A 21,268-nucleotide genomic window follows, 5' to 3' on the forward strand; every position below is an offset into this window, starting at 1 on the left:
CAACATCCGTGTGACGGACCTTCAATAGCCCCGCCGCCGCCCGGAGATGGTGTGTGGGTTCAGGCCCGGCAGGGGACCGACAGGGGCCCCGGGAAGACCGTGGCCTTTGTGGCCTGAGTCCCATCCACTCACTCCCTGCCTGGTGGCCTTCGGCAAGCTGCCTAAAGGGCACGGGCCTCAGGCTCCTATGCTGCCCGTCCGGGTGTGTTAGGAGGACTCCACGGACCGACGCTGGCAACAGGGACCAGGCACTACCCGCCCTGGGTCCCGGGCGCGGCTCAGTGTGTCCCCACACCCAGTGGGAGCCCCTCCTGATGCCTTCGGGTCAGTCACACAGCCAGTGACGGTCCCGGGAGCACAGGCGCGTGGGGAAGGGGCGGAGGGTCCCTTGAGGAGAGCATCGGCGCAGAGACCGGGAGACAGGCCTGAGGCCAGGATGCGCTTCTGGTGGGGAGACCGTCTTTATTGGGCATCCTCGCCTCTCTGTGCGGAGTGGCTCCCGTCGGCACCCTGTCCCTGCGGGCCTGCTACCCGCACACGGGCAGCCAGCCTCCCCCGCGGTGCAAGCAGCTCTGGGACAGCGAGCGTGGCGGGAGCGGGTGCGGAACAGGAGTGAGTGAACGCAAGCAGGTTCCCCTCGAGAAAGACACGTGGTGCCACCCGCCCTCCCCAGGAGAACCAAGAGCACGTGATGGCGCTGGCTCTCACGCTGGCTGTTCACCGGGAGAAGCTGGCGGCACCCACCTTTCCTCCGAGCGGGCAGGTGCACCTGTGCTGGGTGCTGCCCGCCTGCCAGCCACGCGGGCTATGGGTGCGGGGGAGCAGGCGGCTAACGGGGCTCGAGGGAGTGCCAGGGGCGCCAGCCCTGCTTCCCAGCGGTGAGAGGCGCGGGACAGTGTGAGAGGGACAGCGAGAGGGGGCCCGAGGGGACATGACCCACTGCAGCCCCGGCCCCCTCCCTGGCGGGGGCGCTCAGCCCTGCGGGGCGGGCGGGGCCGTGGTCGCTGGGACGGGGTGCTCCAAGGCGCTGCAGTCATCGGACAGGAACACCAGGTCCTGGAAGAGAGGCAGGCGGGACTGTCACTGGGGGCGGCTGCCAGGCCCGGGCACAAGCACAGACTCCTGGGTGCCCTCCGAGACTGCCCAGCTGCTGGCCAGCGTGGCTCAGGGGTTGAACCAGGAGGCAGCAGTTTGATCCCGGCACATGCCCAGGTTTCAGGCTCGATCCCCAGTGAGGGGCGTGCAGGAGGCGGCCAAGCAATGATTCTCTCATCATGGATGTATCTCTCTCCCTCTCCCTTTCTCTCTGAAATTAATATATATATAGGCAGCTCAGTTGTTCCCTTTGGGTGTAAACATCCCGTCTTACCCTCCCCGGGAGAGCCAGTCCCGTGTTCATGTTCCCACAGAACCTCAGATGTCTTGATGACTTATGGAATCCATGTGTGCCGGGTTGACCAGATGGACTGATGGGGAGGGAGTGGGTGGTGGAGGAACCTTACGTGCTGAGCAGCAGCTGTGGGGGCCCCGGACCAGCCAGAGCTCACCCCCCAGGGCCATGGAGGCAGTGACACTGCCTACCTCACTGTGTTGTTTATGTCTGCCCCCTGCCGTCCCCCTCTCCCAAGACCAAGGGGACAGAGGAATGAGGGGGGAAACGGGCGTGGGCAGGAAATGCATAAACTGTAACTTAGCCGCTAATTATAAGCTTCCCGGGGCTCTGGACCGCCTGCTGCTGGGATGCCATGTTTGGGCGCCTCCGGGGGTCTTAGGCCCAGGGAGCTGGCAGCACCAGCACACGGTCAGGGTGCGGTCCGTGGCCTCCTCCGGTGGGCCTCAGACAGTCGCCATCCTGTCCCAGGGCACTGCTAGGAAGCTGGCTCAGAGGTGAAGGTGCACCATCCGGGAGGCAGGGGGTGAAGACAGGAGCTCACGTCTGTCTGGGCTGCAGCCCATGCCCCTCAGAGCACACGAAGGCCATGCTTTCTTTCTTTTTTAAATTTTATATATCTTTTAATTGATCTCGGAGAGGAAGGGAGGGAGAGAGAGAGATAGAAGCATCCATGATGAGAGAGAATCATCGATCGGCTGCCTCCTGCACATCCCCCACTGCGGATCGAGCCTGCAACCCGGGCATGTGTCCTTGACCGGAATCAAACCTGGGACCCTTCAGCCCACAGGCCAACGCTCTATCTACTGAGTCACACCGGCCAGGACCCGGCCTCCGCTTCTTTGCTGACCACACTAGACCAAGAGCTTCGTGCACCACTCACCCTCCGGCAGAAGGAGTTCATGATGGTGTAGAGCTTCCGCACTTTGTCCTTCAGGGCGTCCACCGGGGCCACATGCCAGCAGTGGGGCGAGCCCACGAAGTCCCGCAGCTTGGCCAGCACGCAGTAGTTCTGGGAGGGCGACAGGGCACCTCGTGGAGAAGCCAGGCGCCAGAGGACTTCCTCTCAGATCTACCGCCCCCTCCCCCCGCCTCCCCCCGCAGGGCGCCCCTCTTACGTGGATGTCCAGGTACAGGCTGGGCAGGTAGGTCACACACGGCTCCTGCAGAAAGGGGACACATCGCTGTGATGCCCACAGGACTCACCCTCAGCCCGGCCACCGCAGCTCCCTGCCGCCCGCCCCGGCAGCCCAGCCCGGTCCCTGCGGCCATGATGCCGGTACACAGCACTGTCCTGTCCTGTGGCCACATTCCTCCAGACCCGGTCTCAGCAGGCAGACCCCATGCCATGAGCTAGGCGTTAGGGAACTGCATAAACGTGTGTGTGGCCACACCCACAGGTACACACACATGCATGCATATGTTTGAAGTGCTATAACTGCAATCTGGATGTCGCAATACGCTAGTATGATACATGCTTGGGACATGCCTATGCGTGCACACTCGGTATCCCTGTGTTTTACGTTAGTGGTCCTGCACTGCCAGTGTGGGGTTACAGGACCAGAACCCCTTTGAGATTGCCCGTGTGACCGTGGCAGGTCTCCTTTTTCTAGGCGACTCAGTTTCCCCATTGTGAAATTAGAGCGTTAAAATGTGAAACCTCTCCACTCCCATCCATCACTGTGGTTCTGAGCCTGTACGTTTTTTACGTTTTAAAATCAGGTTCCTTAAAAGAGGTTTGTTCGCCAAAGCCGGTTTGGCTCAGTGGTAGAGCGTCGGTTTGCGGATTGAAGGGTCCCAGGTTCGATTCCGGTCAAGGGCATGTACATTGGTTGTAGGCACATCCCCGGTAGGGGGTGTGCAAGAGGCAGCTGGTCCATGTTTCTCTCTCATCGACGTTTCTAGCTCTCTATCTCTCTCCCTTCCTCTCTGTAAAATATCAATAAAAATATATTTTAAAAAAAAAGGGGGGGGGGTGTTCAACGTATGTGATACCAAGGAACCTGTGGGTAGATTGTGGAGCAAGTACCCAGCAGTACATTGTTACAAAAAATGTTAGCATGTGTGATGGGGACACTTAAAAGTAAGTTGCAAAACTGCTGGGCTGTTTGATCCAATATGCTCACACACATACACGTGCATGCATGCACACAGACGCACTCATACACACACATGTGTGCACACACGCTCACACAAGCACTTGCACACCTCTGCGCAGGCGGAAAGCTGAAATACCCGCCAGGACGTAATGGGGGCAGCTACCTCCGGGGGGAAGAATTGCCGGTCATATTTACCCTGTTCTTTGTCTTTTCTTCATTTCCCACCGTTCTACAGGGTGTATGACTTTCACAATTAGGAAAAAGCAAACACGACTTAACTTTTGAAAAGAACATACGAAGGAGGTGTTAGGTGCCTAAACCCCACGTCTGAGGAATGTCACGCTTCGTTTGAAGTGTTTGCGAGGGGACGCTTAACAGTTACTGACGCTTTCCACGGCCTCCCGCTCCACTCGGCCTGCACTGCCGCCAGGAGCCCGGCTTCCGGCCCTGGCAGCCCCTCGGCCTGGCCTGAGCCCCGAGCCTCCTCCTAGGAGAGGTGGTAGCAGTGGCCGCCCCTCCTGGGGCCCCGCCGCTCCTGGGGCCCCGTGCAGGCCCTGCTCTGCCTGCTGCATCGGATCACCCCTCGAACCCTCACAGCTGCCTGGTGGGGTGAGTGCCCCGCCGTCCCCTCTCACCGACAGGACACCGTGAGGGGCTGAGGGACTCGCCCGGGTCCTGCAGGGGGAAGGGGAGGGGGGTCGCTCTGGGAGTCGCCCCCCAATACACTGGCCGGGGAAGGGAATGAACCGGCCACGTTCCCTGCTCCCCGTTTCATGCCGCGTTCTAGGCCTCCTGGGAGGCCTTTTCTCCCTTTTTCACAGTTCCCGGCGGACCCCTGACATCGGCTAGTAGTCACAAGCGGAAATCGTGACTCTCCGCTTACGTTTCTTTGTGCTGAAAGCACACGCCGCGGTTGGTGTCACATGGAAAAGGACGGGGAGGAATCACATATCCTCAAGGTGAACAACGACCAGAAAAGAAAGACGGCACTTTTCTCATCCCAAGGCAAACTCTGGGACCTGGGTCTGCACGGACGCCCCCGGCCCGCACCGGACGGGTGGACTCACCGAGGGCTCCGTGGCCTGCAGCCTCTGGAAGTCCCGGCTGATCTCCCGGCTCAGGCCCAGCATCCGGGAGTAGCATGTCGGGGGCGCAGGCCGCACGGCGGGGGGCCCGGCCAGGAGCAGCAGCAGCAGCGGGAGCAGCCAGGGCCTCATGGTGCACAGGGCCTCCCGCAGCCCCAGGCCGGTGCCCCTTTAAGCAGCCGCACGGGGGTGGGCCTCCACGCCTCCGTTTCCTGTGGGGCCACGGGCACGCCCACCTGGCCCAGGACACTGGATCCATTCAGACCTGCAGGCCCCCCCTTTGCGAGAGGAGGGGCTGCCTGGGGGTGCGGGACGCCAGGAAGGGAAGCTGCTCCTTCTGCGGCTTGGCCCGAAATGGCAGGACCAGCAGATGGAGGAGGGGGGGTAGGGGTGGGGGTGGGGTGCACAGAGGAAGGCAAAAGTGGATGCAGGAGGCTCATCAGAGCCAGGAGCTGGCAGCCCCCGACTGGGACCAGCTAGGGAGCTGGCTGATTTCGGGGAGCAGAGCCAGAGGAGGGAAAGGACCAGAGCGATGGATGGAACACCAGAGATCTGGGGCCCAGGCCGGGCAGCTGGGGGCTCACACCCACCCACACTGACCAGCCAAGCACCTGGGCGGTCAGTCACCTGCCCTCTGAGCAGCTGTGCCGGTGCACTCGGTGTTGGAGCCTAGGGTGGGGTGGGTGAGCACCCCAGCCAGCCCACCTCATACCCGCGGGCCCAGCCCCTGCACAGAGCAGCCCAGAAAAACATTTTGCCTGGAGCCTCAGAAGGAACTAGGCCTGCCCCACCTCGATTTTATTTTATTTTTAAAATATATTTTTATTGGTTTCAGATAGAGGAAGGGAGAGGGACAGAGAGGTAGAAGCATCCGTGATGAGAGAGAATCATGGATCGGCTGCCTCCTACACCCCACACTGGGGATCCAGCCCACAACCCGGGCCTGTGCCCTGACCGGGAATCGAACTGTGACCTCCTGGTTCAAATATCGATAGGTCGATGCTCAACCACTGAGCTACCCCGGCTGGGCCCCACCTTGATTTTAGCCCATGGCGGTCACCTGGCCTCCAGGACGGTGGGAAATACAATAAATCTGTGCTTGAAGCCACTCGTTTCTAGAAATCATCGCAGCAGCCACAGCAGGCCGAGGCCCCCTCTCCCTGGGGTTCGCTAGAGTAGCAGAGGTTAAGGTGGGAGGAACTTGGAAAAAATCTGCACCAACCTGCCTGATGCTTGTGCTTCCTCCCCGCCAAACGCTCGCCCAGAGTCTGCTCGCATACCTCCCTGGACGGGGAGCTCATTGCCCCCAAGGCCGCCCTCCTATCTCTGTGCAGCTCCGACGAGCACAAACTCTTCCCAAAGTGAAGGTGACTCCCGCTGCTGCCACCGTGGCCTCACCCTCCCGAGCCTTCATCACAGAGCAGGCCCCTGTCCACCGCCATTCCGCATTCTGTCACCACCATCACCCTGGCCCATGCTCCCGAGAAACAGACTCGCTCTCCTTCAGAGCAAATGTCCCCGTGTCCGGGGGAAGTGGCTCAAGGCCCTCTCACAGCTCTCGGCCCAGAGCCCGTCTCCTCTCAGGAGCCAGCTCTAAAGCAGACACCCACCCGAGGCTGGGCCCGGCCAGGCTCTCCACCATGTTGAGCCACCGCTGCCTGCACTCCTACTCAGGGTGACGGTGATGGTGACGGTGATGGTGATGATGGTGATGATGGCGATGATGGTGATAATGATGGTGATGATGATGATGGTGATGATGATAATGATGATGATGGCGATGATGGTGATAATGATGGTGATGATGATGATGATGGTGATGATGATAATGATGATGGTGATGATGGTGATGGTGGTGATGACAACAGCTAGCCCTGAGCCTTGCTCCGAGCCTGAACAAGAATTAATGCGTTGATTCTGTTGTCTTCATTTCAGGGCACGGAGGCCCCGAGGCGGAGGCGGATGGGCTTGCTGCAATCGCACCGCATTAACAATCTGAAGGGCCTGTGGTTACCACCCAAGCGGCCTTTGACCTTCACACAGGCTGCTTTGGTTGAACATGAACTGACACACATGCCACTAGCTCCGTCTTAACGCTGGGTCCCTGTGTGGTCACGGTGAATCCAGTGCAGGTCAGGTGCCCTCTTGTCCCTGCCAGAGAGGTACCTTTGCCCAGAGAGGTACCTTTGCCCAGAGAGGTACCGTCGCCCAGAGAGGTACCTTTGCCCAGAGAGGTACCATCGCCCAGAGAGGTACCATCGCCCAGAGAGGTACCTTTGCCCAGAGAGGTACCTTCGCCCAGAGAGGTATCTTTGCCGACCGCCGGAGGCAGCCCTGAGCTCCGCGCCGGCCCGCCCTGCCATGTCCGTCTCAGGGCCCAGTGAGTGCTTTGTAGCTGGGCCTCCTTTCTGGCGCTTCTAGCCAAAGAGCGCTCAGCCTCTCCGTCAGCTGCTCAGACTGGCTTATTCCCCAGCGATGCAGGTAACCAGGGGAACAAATGCTCTGTGTTCCCAGCCCCGAGGGGAGGTGGAAAGTCCCCGAGAGACCACAAGCCATAGGAACGGGCTGTTTTCTTGGTCCCCGGCTCCCTGGCCGGAACGCAGCACCACACCTTCCCGAGCGTTCCCTGTGTGCCTGTCCCGTGTGTGCCCGCGACGGCAGCCAAGGTCGCAGCGGCCCTGGCCCGTGTCCGGTCTCCTCTGCTGCTGATGCCCAGCCATCGCTGTCTTTGCCAGCGGCAGCGTCCATCCTCGGAAAACATCGCTGAGTCAGGGCTGGCGTTGGAGGCCACCTCGGGTCAGCGCCCAGGGTCAGGGTCACCTGTGCCATCTGGCCCGGCACGCCCAGCCAGCAGCTCTCCGAGGGAGGACACCGGTATTCCTTCCTTCGGAAGGCACCCCGCCTGGTGGAGGGGGTTTGGAGCGTGCTGCTTGGGCTGCTGGCAAACCCAGGCGGAAAGTTGGCCCACAGGGTGCAGAGGGAAGCAGCGAAGACAAACACCAAGGTGGGGCTGGGCGTGGTGATGGAATGAACCCCATGTTCCAGAACAGAGACCCCTCTGTGAGCCTCAGAGCACGGGTCCAACGTCTAACGGGAAGCCAGGCGCGGGACAGGCCCTCCGGGGTGCGCCCTGGGCCGGTGCACGCAGAGGCCGCCCAGAGCGATCCTCCGGGAGGAGCCCTGACGTGGCACACAGAGCCCCAGCTTCGGAGCCCGGCAGGCCCGGTCCCCGCCTCACTTGCGTGATTTGTCGTTGATCTTCCGCTGCAGTGGGCGCACCCCGTGATGTTCCTTCCAGGCGGACAGCACAGTGAGCAGGCCTTTATGTCATCGCCATCGACCAGCGGCGAGTGCGGCTCAGCTCCGTGCGTCCCAGAGCAGGGGCCAGCTGACCTCGCTGAGTGACGTCACCGATTATGCAGGATAGAAAATGGATGCACAGAGCACTAGATTATAATCCGAGGTTATGCATGGGGTGGGGGAGTGTGATCAGTTTTCAACTCACTCACTCGTGTCAAATTCCCCATTCAGACTCAGGGCTGCTGGTAGCAAGGCTGAGGGCTAAGCTGCGGTCTCTGAGCTCCCGGGCCTGCACAGGCCTGGACTACTGCGCTACGGACGTGTGAGGCTGCCCTCGCCGGTGTGGCTCAGTGGATAGAGTGTAGGCATGTGGATGGAGGGGTCCCAGGTTTGATTCCAGTCAGGACACAGGCCTGGGTTGCATGCTCGATCCCCAGTGTGGGGCGTTCAGGAGGCAGCAGATCCATGCTTCTCTCATCATTGGTGTTTCTCTCTCCTTCTCCCTTCCTCCCTGAAATAAATTTTTAAAAATATTAAAGCAACAACAACAAAAGAATGTGTGAGGTAGACACCTGTCAAATCTGGGAACTGGTCACAACTTTCCTGCCAGCCTGCCCCTCCTTCTCCCGCCCCCGCGCCGCCCCCCCCCCCCCCCCCCAATCAGCACACTGTATGTGTGAAGGACAGAGAGGAAGAAGAAGGAAGAAAGTAATTATTGACTTAGATGCTCGGCCCTTCCTTCTGAACGTTAATTTCCTTGGCGAATGTGGGGTGACTTTGTTAAGTGCCCAGCACTAGCGCCTCAGACAGGCGCCCCAGAGCCCGTCGGGCCGGCCAGCGCCAGGCCGGCCAGCGCAGTGGACGCCAGGGCTGCGGTGCCAGCTCTGCGAGGTGCGGCTTCCTCCCTTGGCAGCTGGCACACGCCCCGGGCAGGACGGCGAGGGTGCCCTCGGCCTGGCACGGCCTCCGCGGCTTGGCACCCGGAGCCGCGCTAAGTGGGCCTCTGCTCTCTTCTTTTCCTCTGAATGTTCCCTTCTCCTCCAGGGGAGGCCGTCCATTCCCAGAGCCGGCTCGCCGGGCGAGGAGAGAGGGCGGAAGGACAGAAACATCAGGGAGCACAGACGATCGCCCGTCTGGGAACTTTCCCGCCTCAGCCAGCCTCTGAGGCAGGGTCAGGACCCCCCCCAACTCAGAGCTCTCAGCCCAAGGCCCCAGGTCTTCCCACGTCAGGCTGCTGGTGCCCGACGGGCTGGCAGCAAAACCGACCCCTTCCAGCTGGTCGAGTCCATGCCGTTCGTGGTCCCACGTGTCTCGGAACCTCTTCCTGGCAGGGCCGAGTTCTGATCACAGCTTGAAAGACCCACAGGGTCTTGTCATCAGAGCTGAGGTCACTGCCGCCGGGGAGACGGAAGACGCCCTGAACATAACATCAGGTTCTGCCTTCAAAGCGTTTCAACCAGAGAAGGAGAGAGAGGCAGAGAGGCGGGCGGGGAGAACGGCGTCCTGTCCACCCGGTCCCGTCGCTCCCACGCCCACTGCCTAGCTCTCCCCGCTCCCTGTCAGCGCCCAGGAACCGGAGCCCTTACGCAGTCGCTTCGCCATGTGTTCGGCAGAAATGTAGTAAGCAGCCACAGGGCCTCTCACCGCTGCAGACTCCGTCTTTAGAAAGCAAACCAGAAGATGTACGGACAGGCACCAGGTCTTTCTCACTGGCAGTGCTGAAATAATCACCTTCTAGCCGTGGGCATCTGCATTGTCACTTCCCGCTCTGACGCCTGGGCTTCTGGCCGTCTGTGCCCTCACCTGGATCACCGTTCCCTGCCCTGAGCCCCATGCCACGGGCTCAGAGGACCTGGCGACTGGCCCTGACCCCCGGGAAGGTGGCTGAGGGCCCTGTCCTCCTGTAGATTCCCGTCCTTGTCCTGGCATTAGTCACGATCTTTGCGTGTCCCCTGCTCTCCCTGTAACCCCTCCCTGCCCTTGCTACTGGATCCTGAGCCCCCAGCACAGTGCCCGAAGCCAGACACAGCCCATGTGCTCCCCTCCTCCCCATTAGATGAATGAAGGGCAGACCAACCCATTCTACCAAGAGCTTTTTAAAAAACCATATGGCTTTAGCCTGGCCAGCCTGGCTCAGTGGCTGAGCGTTGACCTATGAACCAGAGGGCACAGTTCTATTCTGGTCAAGGCACATGCCCACGTTCCAGGCTTGATCCCAGGAGGGGGGCGTGCAGGAGACAGCCGATCCATCATTCTCATCATTGATGTTTCTATCTCTCCCTCCCTCTCTCTTCTTCTCTGAAATCAATAAAAATATATATGACTTTATTGAGGAAGGGAGAAGAAATAGAGACTTTGATGGATCAACATGGATCAGCTGCCCCCTGCTGGGCATTGAGCCCAGCCACTCCCTCCAAACCTCCCACATGTGCCTTGATGGGGAATTGAACCAGCAACCTCTTGGTGCATGGACTGACACCCAACCACTGAGCCACACAGGCAGGGCTTTCCCCATAGCCTTCCTAAGCCCTGCACCTCTGCAGGCCTCCTGCCACCGCCTTCTCGTGTCCGCTATTGAGGGCGCGATGTGGTGGGGGTCTGCCTGATGTTTTGCAAAATCGATCTGCTCACTTAGAAACAGCTCTGACTGTGGTACCACGTCCGGGACTTCACAATGTAATCTCCACACGTTCTGGCTTGATTTATCATTTAAAAATGAAAAATGATTTATCATTTATCCTCATTCTCATCCAGAGAGTCCGTAGGCTGGCCTCGGTCGCCTCCAGGCTCCACCATCCCAGGCTGGTTGGCGATGCGTGTCCGTGGCAGCCTGTCTCGGGAGCCGTGCGGGGTCGGCAGCGAGAGGCGTAAACGAGGTTTCCCCTGCGCACGGCATCTGCTTCCCCCGCCGGCCTTCGGGACGTCCCGAGAGTGCTGTCCACAAGGCACTGCTGCGGCCCAGAAGGAACTGGATTAAGGAATCTCGGGAGCATCCGCGTCCGGAAGCGTCTGCCATGTACAGGCCCCCGGGGAGGCGTGGCGTGTCCGGCCGAGCACTTGGCACTGGAGCCCACGGCCTCGCGGGACGTGCTGCGGGGTTTAAGGGCCGACCTCCTTTCATCACCACTTCGTTGTGAGCATCATGCGTCGTCGTCTTCTTTTTTTAAAATGCTATTTTATTATTTAAAAAAATATATATTTAAATATATATATTTTAAAATATATATTTTATTGATTTTTTACAGAGAGGAAGGGAGAGCGATAGAGAGCTAGAAACATCGATGAGAGAGAACCATCGACCAGCTGCCTCCTGCACACCCCCCACTGGAGATGTGCCCGCAACCAAGGTTCATGCCCCGGACCGGAATCAAACCCAGGACCCCTCAATCTGCAGACCGACGCTCTATCCACTGAGCCAAAATGGTTTTGGCAAATATATTTTTATTGATTTCAGAGAGGACGGGAGAGGGAGAGAGATAGAAACATCCATGATGAGATAGAAATATCGGCTGCCTCCTACACACCCCACACTGGGGATCGAGCCCACAACCTGGGCACGTGTCCTGACTGGGAATAGAACTGTGACCTCCTGGGTCATAGGTCAATGCTCAAGCACGGAGCCACCCGGCCGGGTGAGTGTCTCCTTCATTCACAGCACCAGCTGTGCCTGTCTCTCGGTAGGTCTCCATACAAGTTCACCGAAGAAGTGACTAGATGAATCGATCTCTCAGACTTAACTGTTCACAAATGGGAAATGGAAACATAGTCCTTCCAGGTGGTTAAAATGATGAATTGTTGCAGCATTCCTATGACACTCTATGGCACATAGTAACTGCTCAATGGGTGGGTAAGCAGTATCTAATGTTCTTAGTCCTTGGAGGGGCTGGAGGAGGAATGGGGATATCGTGAAGAGGGAGGAGGGAGAGGGAGTGAGAAAGAGGGGACACTGTATTCAGCAAGGCTTTCTTCCCCAGCATCTCGGTGACCCCTCCCATGTCCGGGGCATCTGCCCTTGGCATGTCCTGAGGTTCCGGCGGGTAGAGGTGGTCAGCTCCGCCAATGCCAGGGCCGAGAAGCAATAGGACCGTGTTGCAGCCTGTTTGGTGGGTGTCACAGTCTGCTTCCTGGCTGCATCAGGCCCTGTTCCATTATCTGGGGGCACCCCAGGGATTGTGTAAGCTAATGAGCATCTGTATTAATAATAGAGGAATATTCAAATTATCCAGGACACCATCGCAGTAATGACCAAACAGCTGGCTGCGTGAGGCGACCAGGTTGGTGTGTGTGTGTGGGGGGGAGGGGGGGTGTAGTTTGGGGTGACCAGGCTGGCAGGGGTCCAATTAGGGGCAACCAGGCTGGTGGGAGGGGGCAGTTGGGGATGACCAAGCCAGTAGGGAGGGGCAGTTAAGGGCAATCAGGCCAGCAGGCAGAGGCAGTTAGGGGTGATCAGGATGGTGGGGGGGGGGGGCGGGCAGTTAGGGGCAATCAGGCAGGCAGGCAGGTGAGCAGTTAGGAGCCAGCAATCCTGGATTGTGAGAGGGATGTTGACTGCCGGTTTAGGCCCGATCAGGCCTAAATCGGCAATCAGACATGCCCCAAGGTGTCCCAGATTAGAGAGGGTACAGGCTGGACTGAGGGGACCCTCCCCCCCCCATGCACAAATTTCATGCACTGGGCCTCTAGCTCTGTAATAATCTCCTTTTGTGCTTACATGACCTAGGAGCCATTCTGCAAACAAAGGGTTGCATGGGGACTTGTGCATTCTGTGCCCGTAGGTGCCCAGCATGTAATAAGCATACGTTGTTGAGTGAAAGAGCGAATAACTGAAAGCGGGGAGGAGAGGAGTCCCTCTTAGGAAACACACACACACACACACACACACACACACACACACCCGTTTGTGTGGCAAGCACTTGGCCGAGACAATGCTGACCACACCGTGCTATTCCCAGGTGATCCTCAGTTCTGAGCAACAACAGGACAGGGGCTGAGCACTGGAAGGAGACTTAGACATGATCTCACCAGCCATTCTGGTTCATGAGTCATCCCTCAGAGATTCCCCAGCACGAAGCCCATCCGGCTGCTCATGGGTCCACTCATTCTTCCAGGCTGCTGGGCGTCTGGTGTGCATCTGTGTTGTTCTGGCTGTCAGCGGGGAGGAGTATGACGATGACAATGGTGATGTTAGCGGCTTTCATCCACTCTGTGTGAGATAAATAATTGGCTAACCTGCTGAGCAAAGAAACCCTCACATTCAAAACACAGTGGTTTAGCTAGAATAGGGTTTTATTCTGCCTTAATGGTCCAGAGGTGGGCCGGCAGTCCAAATCCATTAGGCACCCTAACATGAAGCTATCCAGGGCTCCTTCGATCTGCTGTTCTGTTACTCCCTGGGGTGTGGTCCCTCCCCCTTCCTTCCCCCCCCCCCCCCCCCCAGCAGGGCTGAAGCAGGTTCACATGATCACCTAGGGCTAGGCAGTTTACATGCAGGAAGGGGAAGGGAGAGTGCAGTCTTTATGCACATCACTCCTCACATCCTGTTGGCTGAAACCTAGCCATGTGATCACTCCTACCTGCAAAGGGTGCTGGGAAATGTAGTCTCTAGCCAGGTAGCCATGTGCTCAGCTAACACTGGATGTGTGAGTGTTCTCTTTTAAAAGAAGAAGGCACAATGGATACCAAAGACCAAGCAGGAGTCTTTGCCATTCAGCACAGCCCCTTCATTCTTTCGATTTACAGAAAGGGAAACGGAGGCTCAGGAAGTGGAAGTAGCTTAGCAGCGGTCACACAACGTTTAAGGCCCGTCTCCTGCCTTCTAGGCCACACACTTCCCACCCCAACACGTGGTGTCTTTTAGTAAATCATCATATGGCTCCTGCTGCATGCGGTCCTGCTTTCTGAGGGAAGAATTAATCCTCCCTGGCAGATGATTCCATCGGCCAGCGGTTCTCAGTCCTGTTCCCCAGGGGAGGGATGGATTCCTGGAGCAGCTTAAAGAAATGGGAAAGGTGAACTCCCTCCTTCTCCCAGTAAAAACACTCCCATGTACACACACACACACACACACACACACACACAAGTTCACATACAGTTTCCTGACGCCTCCCGCAGGTTAAGAATGCTGATGCACCAGGTGGGGATATGATGACACACACTTCCTGGATGCTGCTCCTTCTGACCCAGCCTGGCTCATGCACAGAGAGACCTCTCGGCAGGCACTCACTCTCCGGTCAGCACGGAGCCACTCTGCAAACCGTGTCAGGGTAAGAACCGGCGCTCAGAACTGCAGGCTGCCAGGTTCCCACCTCTGACAAGGCCACTGGGGAAGGTCTGTGGTGCCAAGAAACGAATATACCCACATTATCAGCAATGCATGGACCCTACATTTGTGTGCATGCACACACACGCACACACATACACACAGGGCCTCAATAAAAAGGGTACTCTTGCAATCACTATTTTTTTTCATCTGGAGGGATAATTTGCTATCTGAATGAAATGATTGGCAAGCAGAGTGCTGAACGCGCTAACCGCCTCTTATCAGCCTCCGCTGGTTTTCCCCTTTGTGATGCCCAGGACTGCCAAACAGCCAGCAGGCATGCAAGCAGATGGCATTCACGCTAAGTGAACTAGAATTAAGTTTTAAACAAAACAGGCTTACCAGAAATCATAACAACATCTTTTCTGGCCGACGGCTTGGCACAGAGGAGGCTCTGCCCCTGGGACGCAGTTAGACTCCACAGCGCAATCTCGTCACGTTCAGTCAGAGGTGTCAGCCGTGCGGTGAGAAGCGCCAAGTGCAGGATGGTGGAGGCTCCATCGTGTTCCAGGGGCAGGACGGGAGCCCCAGGAATCGACTCACAGCAACTTATGTCAGAAAAGAATCCCAGCTGTTATTTCTGAGCCTGCACTTGGGATCCGAGAACACAGGATCCTCTAGGCCAGTGGTCGGCAAACTCATCCGTCCACAGAGCCAAATAGCAACAGGACAATGATTGAAATTTCTTTGGAGAGCCACATTTTTTCAACTTAAACTTCTTCTAACGCCACTTCTTCAAAATAGACTCGCCCAGGCCGTGGTATTTTGTGGAAGAGCCACACTCAAGGGACCAAAGAGCCGCATGTGGCTCGCGAGTCACAGTTTGCCGACCACTGCTCTACGGGATTCACAGGGCAGCAATGGCCAACCTTTCCATTCCGTGGTACACTGAAACTAATTTCTAAAATTCTGTGGCACACCAAAAATAGATATTGTTTTGTGGGTCAGACAAAAGAATAGGTGTAGTTTTGATTTGATTCATACCAAATGGCTATTATTCTATTGGCTGTTGTCATTTTTCCATTTGACAATCCTGTATGTAAAAGCCTAATATACAAATCGACTGAAGGGCCAAACAATTGGTGGAATGACCAGTTGCTATGATGCACACTGACCACCAGGGGGCAGGCATTCAATGCAGGAGTTTCCCCCAACCTGCAGGCCCCAGGCCAGCCACAGTGAGTGCCAGCTGGGAGGCCCCTGATCACCCCACCATTTGCCCCACAGATTGGCTCTGATTGCCGGCCAGGCCTAGGGATCCTAGCCTTGCACAAATTTCATGCATTGGGCCTCTAGTCTAAGAGAAAAGAGGTCAGTGCCCCTGACTAAATATTGCATGTTTAAAAATTCTTGTGGCACACCAGTTGAAAATCTCTGCCCTGGACCATAACTTCATGTTCTTCGCACAATGAACCTTTGGAAAGGCTGAGCTCGGGGAGGCAGGTGGCTCCTATTTTATTTACCTAACGGTTTTACACTTAGAAGACATGTGATCTTTGTCAGGCAGTGAGCCCGGGGTTGGCTGCACCTGGGACACAGCGGGAACCCGGGTCAGCCATTCTCTGGAGGGGACTGGATGGCAGGCCACGTCCAGTGGGAGGTGGAAGAGGGACATGCTTACTTCACAAAAAGTCAGCCAAGACGTGCCAGTGGTACACGAGCAGCACCCTTATCCATGAAGAGCCATAGCTAGGGCTTCTGGAGACTTCCACACTCAGCTGTCTGCCAGGGAGACCAGAGTGAGAGCACCAGGTACCACCTGTTATCCAGCTCCCTTTTGCGGGACGTTGGGCAACATTTAACACCAGTGGGTCTTGATCCAGCATCTAGAAGGGTTCTGGAATCTGGAAAAGGCTGTGTGTAAATTAAATGAGAGTCCAAAGATGAGAGCTAATTTTGAAAGGCATTGGGGGTCAGAGGAGCTTTAGCTAAAGGAGCTAAGCTTTCCTTGTCTCAGGACCCCTTGCTTTTTATTAACACAATTTGTCCTAAGGCAGTGGTCGGTAAACTCATTAGTCAACAGAGCCAAATTTCAACAGTACAACAATTGAAATTTCTTTGGAGAGCCACATTTTTTAAACTTACACTTCTTCTAACGCCACTTCTTCAAAACAGACTCACACAGGCAGCGGTATTTTGTGGAAGAGCCACACTCAAGGGGCCAAAGAGCCGCATGTGGCTCACGAGCCAGTTTGCCAACCACGGTCCTAAGGCAAGGTGGAGATATACATTTCAAAGGGTAGGGTACAGAAGCCATGTGGCCCTCCGAGCCTCTGTTTCTCCATCTGTGAAATGGGGACGATCGCAGCATCCCCTCATGTCACACAGTCACTGTAGTGAAGAATTTCGAAGCATGCCTTACAAAATCAGCTGTAGTGTAGCGTCCACAAGATTTTCTCAAAAGAGGAAAACTTTCATTACTTTCCCTGATTATTAAAATAATAAATGACATAACACAAAGCTCTTGGACAATAAAGTAAGAATGATCTGAATTTCACAACTCCAGAAACAGCCATTGTTCCCCACGGCCTTCCTTCCCAGAGTGCTCTCTGTGGTTAACTGCAGATTGAAATCTCAGGTCCAGCACATCTCAACCGTCTGGCCTTGGTGTGGTCTCTCTGTGGCTTGTCTCCTTTCGTGCAGGGATAGCACCCACGGCCGGGTTTGTGGTGAGGATGCCAGGGGCAGTCCAGGAAAGGTGCTGGAGATAGCAGGGCTGGCCCATGACCTGTAAGGAGGGAGAACGGCGAAGGGGGTGCCGGGAGGCCTGGCACCCTGCAGCGTGCGGGCACAGAGCCTGCCACGAGAGAGCTCTCTGTGCCCACACGCTCTCACCCACACGCTGTTGCTGCGCACCCTGTGCAGTGTTCCGTGGCGGGGAACTGCTCTCAGCTCCGGCGGGGTCTCCTCTCGCAGCCTCAGGGCCTTTGCACAGGCGGCCCCTCTTCCTCCCACCTGGCTGGTTGCCCGGTGCCTTTCCAGACTCGGCTCAGACACCATTTCTCCCAGGGCACCTCCCTCTGTCCTCACAGCCTTTGCCTATGACCCTCTCACCCCCCACAAGAGTCTGACCCATTCTTGAGTTTTGTCTTTGCTCCATCTGGCCTTCTGAACTCCAACTCCCTGAAAGCAGACCCTGATTTATCCCCTCCTCCCCCCTCCCCGGGGTCTGACCCAGCACCCAGCCCAGGGCCAGGGCCACAGCAAGTGTTCAGGAAATGCCTGATCGGCAAAGAAGGAAGGGGAGGGGGGACTCATGCCCCTGACTCTTCTCCGGGACCCTCTGCCTTTCCTGCCTCTCAGGGCTGGGACAAGTGCCTCCTGGGATGCCTCCCACCACAGCACTGATTGCATATGTGCCTGTTTATTTACTGTATGTATCAGCAGGTTCTTCCTGTGATAATGCTGGGAAACAAACATCCCCCCTCTGCCCCCCACATCTCAGTGGCTTATAAGAACACACGTTTTTCTTATTCATGAGCCTGCAGCTCTGCTTAGGATTCAGGTGGGGTTAATGTCTGCCGCTTGGCTCTCTCATTCTAGGAACTGGAGCTTCCCGGGGGCCGGTCTTCCCAGGACGAATGGGAAAGGCACAAGAGGGTCAAACCATGCAACGTCTCTTAAGGCCTTCACTCACTTGGCAGGGGCACACTGTCACCGCCTCCCCTATACCACTGGCCAAACGAAGTCCCATGGTGAGCGCCACATCAGTGGAGTGGGAGAAGGGGGAACAGCCCTCACCCCATGAGCAAAGGCAAGACAGGGAGAGAAGGGAGAATTGTGAGCAAAAAGTACAATTCGCAGAACAGCTCATTCCCGAGTATAACACCTGTGTTGTGCTTATTGCATCTCAAGCACCAGCATCGATTCATTTATTCCGCTAGCAACCCCAGGAGGGGACATGCCATTATCCCCATTTTACAGATGAACACACTGAGGCCAGAGGGGTCACGTGATTTACCACATTAGCCCCTTAGAGTGTGGCAGAATGGGATGAAACGTGGGCGGAACAGGGCCCGGAGCCCACCCCTGTTACCGGCCTCCTGAGGGAGGGGCTGTGTCTCCTTTATCTTGGTTCAGGACCTGGCCTGGTGTGGACCAGCCACCCCATCAATGCTTGGTAGGATGAGAGGCAAGAAATAATTTCTGACCATTTGTTACATGCCTGGCACTGTCTGTTATCTGCTTGTGTCAGTGTTATCTGACCTGATTCACCGCAGCCTGGGTGTTAATATCAGCCTTCCCAGGACACAGGCCAGAACTCCACGGCAGACAGGGCGGACAGGAAGTGGTAGCATCAGGTCTGTCAGCTGTCAACGAGGCTTGTCTGACCCCAGGCCAAGCTGTTGGGCAACCCTGCAACTTTCGCCGGGATAATGGGGTAGCTGGAGGGGCTGTCTCCAGGTTCAAGCTCTTCTCTGTGGTGCTGGGAGTTTTGTTTTGTGTGTGTGTGTGTGTGTGTGTGTGTGTGAGAGAGAGAGAGAGAGAGAGAGAGAGAGAGAGAGAGAGAGAGAGGTGGGTGGGAATGAGAAACTCAAAAAGAACAGTGCTCCTCCACAGCATGGCCAGTGGCTCCAGGCGCCCAGCAGAGGGCAGGATGTGGCTGAAGATCCGGCAGTCAGGCAGTCAGGAGGGCGGGCGGGGCGGCCTGCACCCCACTAACCTGCTCAGTGACTCGGGAGCGCCCCCTGAGGGTCCGTGCTTACCCTGTGTGGCCCCCCCTCGCCTCGGGGCGCGCAGGAGACACCGAGCAGGTTACGGGGTGCAGCGTCTCCCTCCCGTCTGGTTCCCCCACCTCCTGAGGCCAGGGCCCAGCACCCTGGAGGGGAATCGCCCCTTAATCAGACTCCGAGTCAGCACAGCCCAGCCAGCCACTGCTCGGGAGCATGGTGTGGGGCAGGCCACGCCCCTTGGGGCCTCAGTTTCCCCATGTATAATCCTAAGGGTCTGGACCTTCTTTAATTCCTTAAACACCTCGAAGCCCTCTGAGAGGGGAAGCGCTGGAGGACAGGTCTCCCCGGTGGGCAAGTGAGGCCCAGCGGGCGTCGTGGGGACCCCAGCAGCCAGGACGGAGGAGCGCCTTTACCTCTGACCTCAGTCTGCAGGGCTCTGGGATGGGAGCAATGATTTTCCTAATCGCGGGGTGCTGTGGAGGGCGGGTGCTGTGGATGGCGGGTGCTGTGGATAGCGGGTGCTGTGGGTGGCGGGTGCTGTGGAGGGCGGGTGCTGTGGACGGCGGGTGCTGTGGAGGGCGGGGTGCTGTGGAGGGCGGGTGCTGTGGGTGGCGGGTGCTGTGGAGGGCGGGTGCTGTGGAGGGCGGGTGCTGTGGGTGGCGGGTGCTGTGGAGGGCGGGTGCTGTGGAGGGCGGGTGCTGTGGGTGGCGGGTGCTGTGGGTGGCGGGGTGCTGTGGAGGGCGGGTGCTGTGGAGGGCGGGTGCTGTGGGTGGCGGGTGCTGTGGGTGGCGGATGCTGTGGGTGGCGGGTGCTGTGGAGGGCGGGTGCTGTGGGTGGCGGGTGCTCTGGGTGGTGGGTGCTGTGGAGGGCGGGGTGCTGTGGAGAGCGGGTGCTCTGGGTGGCGGGTGCTGTGGAGGGCGGGTGCTGTGGAGGGCGGGTGCTGTGGATGGCGGGTGCTGTGGGTGGCGGGTGCTGTGGGTGGCGGGTGCTGTGGGTGGCGGGTGCTGTGGAGGGCGGGTGCTGTGGGTGGCGGGTGCTGTGGAGGGCGGGTGCTGTGGGTGGCGGGTGCTGTGGAGAGCGGGTGCTGTGGAGGGCGGGTGCTGTGGAGGGCGGGTGCTGTGGGTGGCGGGTGCTGTGGAGGGCGGGTGCTGTGGAGGGCGGGTGCTGTGGGTGGAGGGTGCTGTGGAGAGCGGGTGCTGTGGGTGGCGGGTGCTGTGGAGAGCGGGTGCTGTGGGTGGCGGGTGCTGTGGAGGGCGGGTGCTGTGGAGGGCGGGTGCTGTGGGTGGAGGGTGCTGTGGAGAGCGGGTGCTGTGGGTGGCGGGTGCTGTGAGGGCGGGTGCTGTGGAGGGCGGGTGCTGTGGGTGGCGGGTGCTGTGGGTGGCGGGTGCTGTGGAGGGCGGGTGCTGTGGGTGGCGGGTGCTGTGGGTGGCGGGTGCTGTGGGTGGCGGGTGCTGTGGAGGGCGGGTGCTGTGGAGGGCGGGTGCTGTGGAGGGCGGGTGCTGTGGAGGGCGGGTGCTGTGGATAAGGCGCTCAGCACGGCCAGGGAGGGGGGCGGGCACGGCGGAGAGCAGGTGTCACAAATGGCTGAGGATTTGCAGAGGGCGCCCGGAGGCCTTAGAGGCGGACCCCGCACTCAGCTCCGGCTAGGGGGTGAGGGGAGGCGGCCGCGCCCTTCTCTGAGGCTCCCCCTCACCTTCCCGCTCCGGACTGAGCTCCCCAGGTGTCTGCGCTCCCGGGGGCGCCCCCCCCCCAACACACACACACACACACACACACACACACACACACACACAGCTCCCCCTGGCGCCCGCCACGCCCCTCCGGAGGGCCCGAAAGCGGAGCCGCCGCGCCTCCGTGCAGGGGGGGAAGAGGGGCCGTGTCCTCCTACCCCCTCCCCGCCCGCCGCCCGCAGCTGGCCGGCCGGGGCGGGGAGCCGGTGCCCGCAGGCGCTCAGCCCGGGCCGGGGAGGGGGCGTGGCGGGCGGGTCCCCGCCCCTCGCGGCTCGGCCCGGACCGCTCGGCGCCGGTGCAGCCTGGCTGGGCGCTCCCCACACCGGTCGGGCACCCCGAGTCCGCCCCCCGCTCCCCCCCGGAGCACCCCGCGCCCCCCCCCGGAGCACCCTGCACCCCGCGCCCCCCCGAAGCACCCCGCGCCCCGCGCCCGCCGGGCATGTAGCCGCGCCCGGACCATGGGCGGGACCCACGCCCGCCAGCCGGCCGCCTCGGACCCGGGGGAGGAAGGTAAGGGGCGCCGTCCCCGCCCCCCGCGCCTCGGCGGGTCCTCCCCTCCCACCCCCTGTCCCCGGCCTCCCCCTCCCCCGGCGCGGGGCTTCCGCCCGGCAGCCCCTGGGTATCCCGGCCCTGAGGGGCGGGTCCGGAGGGGGCACCCGAAGCCTGTCCTGG

General features: G+C 58.9%; 2 protein-coding genes across 5 annotated transcripts in view; one reads left to right on the plus strand and one right to left on the minus strand.

The window, feature by feature from the left end:
* Window positions 1-446: 446 nt before the first annotated feature.
* On the minus strand, window positions 447-4,788 carry CYTL1 (cytokine like 1). Its single transcript, XM_084869582.1, has 4 exons — window positions 4,557-4,788; window positions 2,509-2,553; window positions 2,274-2,402; window positions 447-1,056 (listed from the first exon to the last, which is right to left on the minus strand). Exons 1-4 carry the CDS (start codon window positions 4,704-4,706, stop codon window positions 973-975), a joined length of 408 nt encoding a protein of 135 aa, XP_084725708.1. The 5' UTR covers window positions 4,707-4,788; the 3' UTR covers window positions 447-972.
* A 16,206-nt stretch (window positions 4,789-20,994) lies between these two features.
* Window positions 20,995-21,268, plus strand: part of STK32B (serine/threonine kinase 32B) — a 65,859-nt gene continuing 65,585 nt past the window's right edge. For all 4 annotated transcript variants that reach the window (XM_084864755.1, XM_084864756.1, XM_084864757.1 and 1 more), the window contains exon 1: window positions 20,995-21,106. In XM_084864755.1, coding sequence (XP_084720881.1) covers window positions 21,055-21,106 — 52 coding nt within the window. In that variant the 5' untranslated portion in view covers window positions 20,995-21,054. The remainder of the gene's footprint in view (window positions 21,107-21,268) is intronic.

Source organism: Pipistrellus hanaki (genome assembly GCF_964339955.1).
Source record: "Pipistrellus hanaki genome assembly, chromosome: 1".
Lineage (NCBI taxonomy): Eukaryota > Metazoa > Chordata > Mammalia > Chiroptera > Vespertilionidae > Pipistrellus > Pipistrellus hanaki.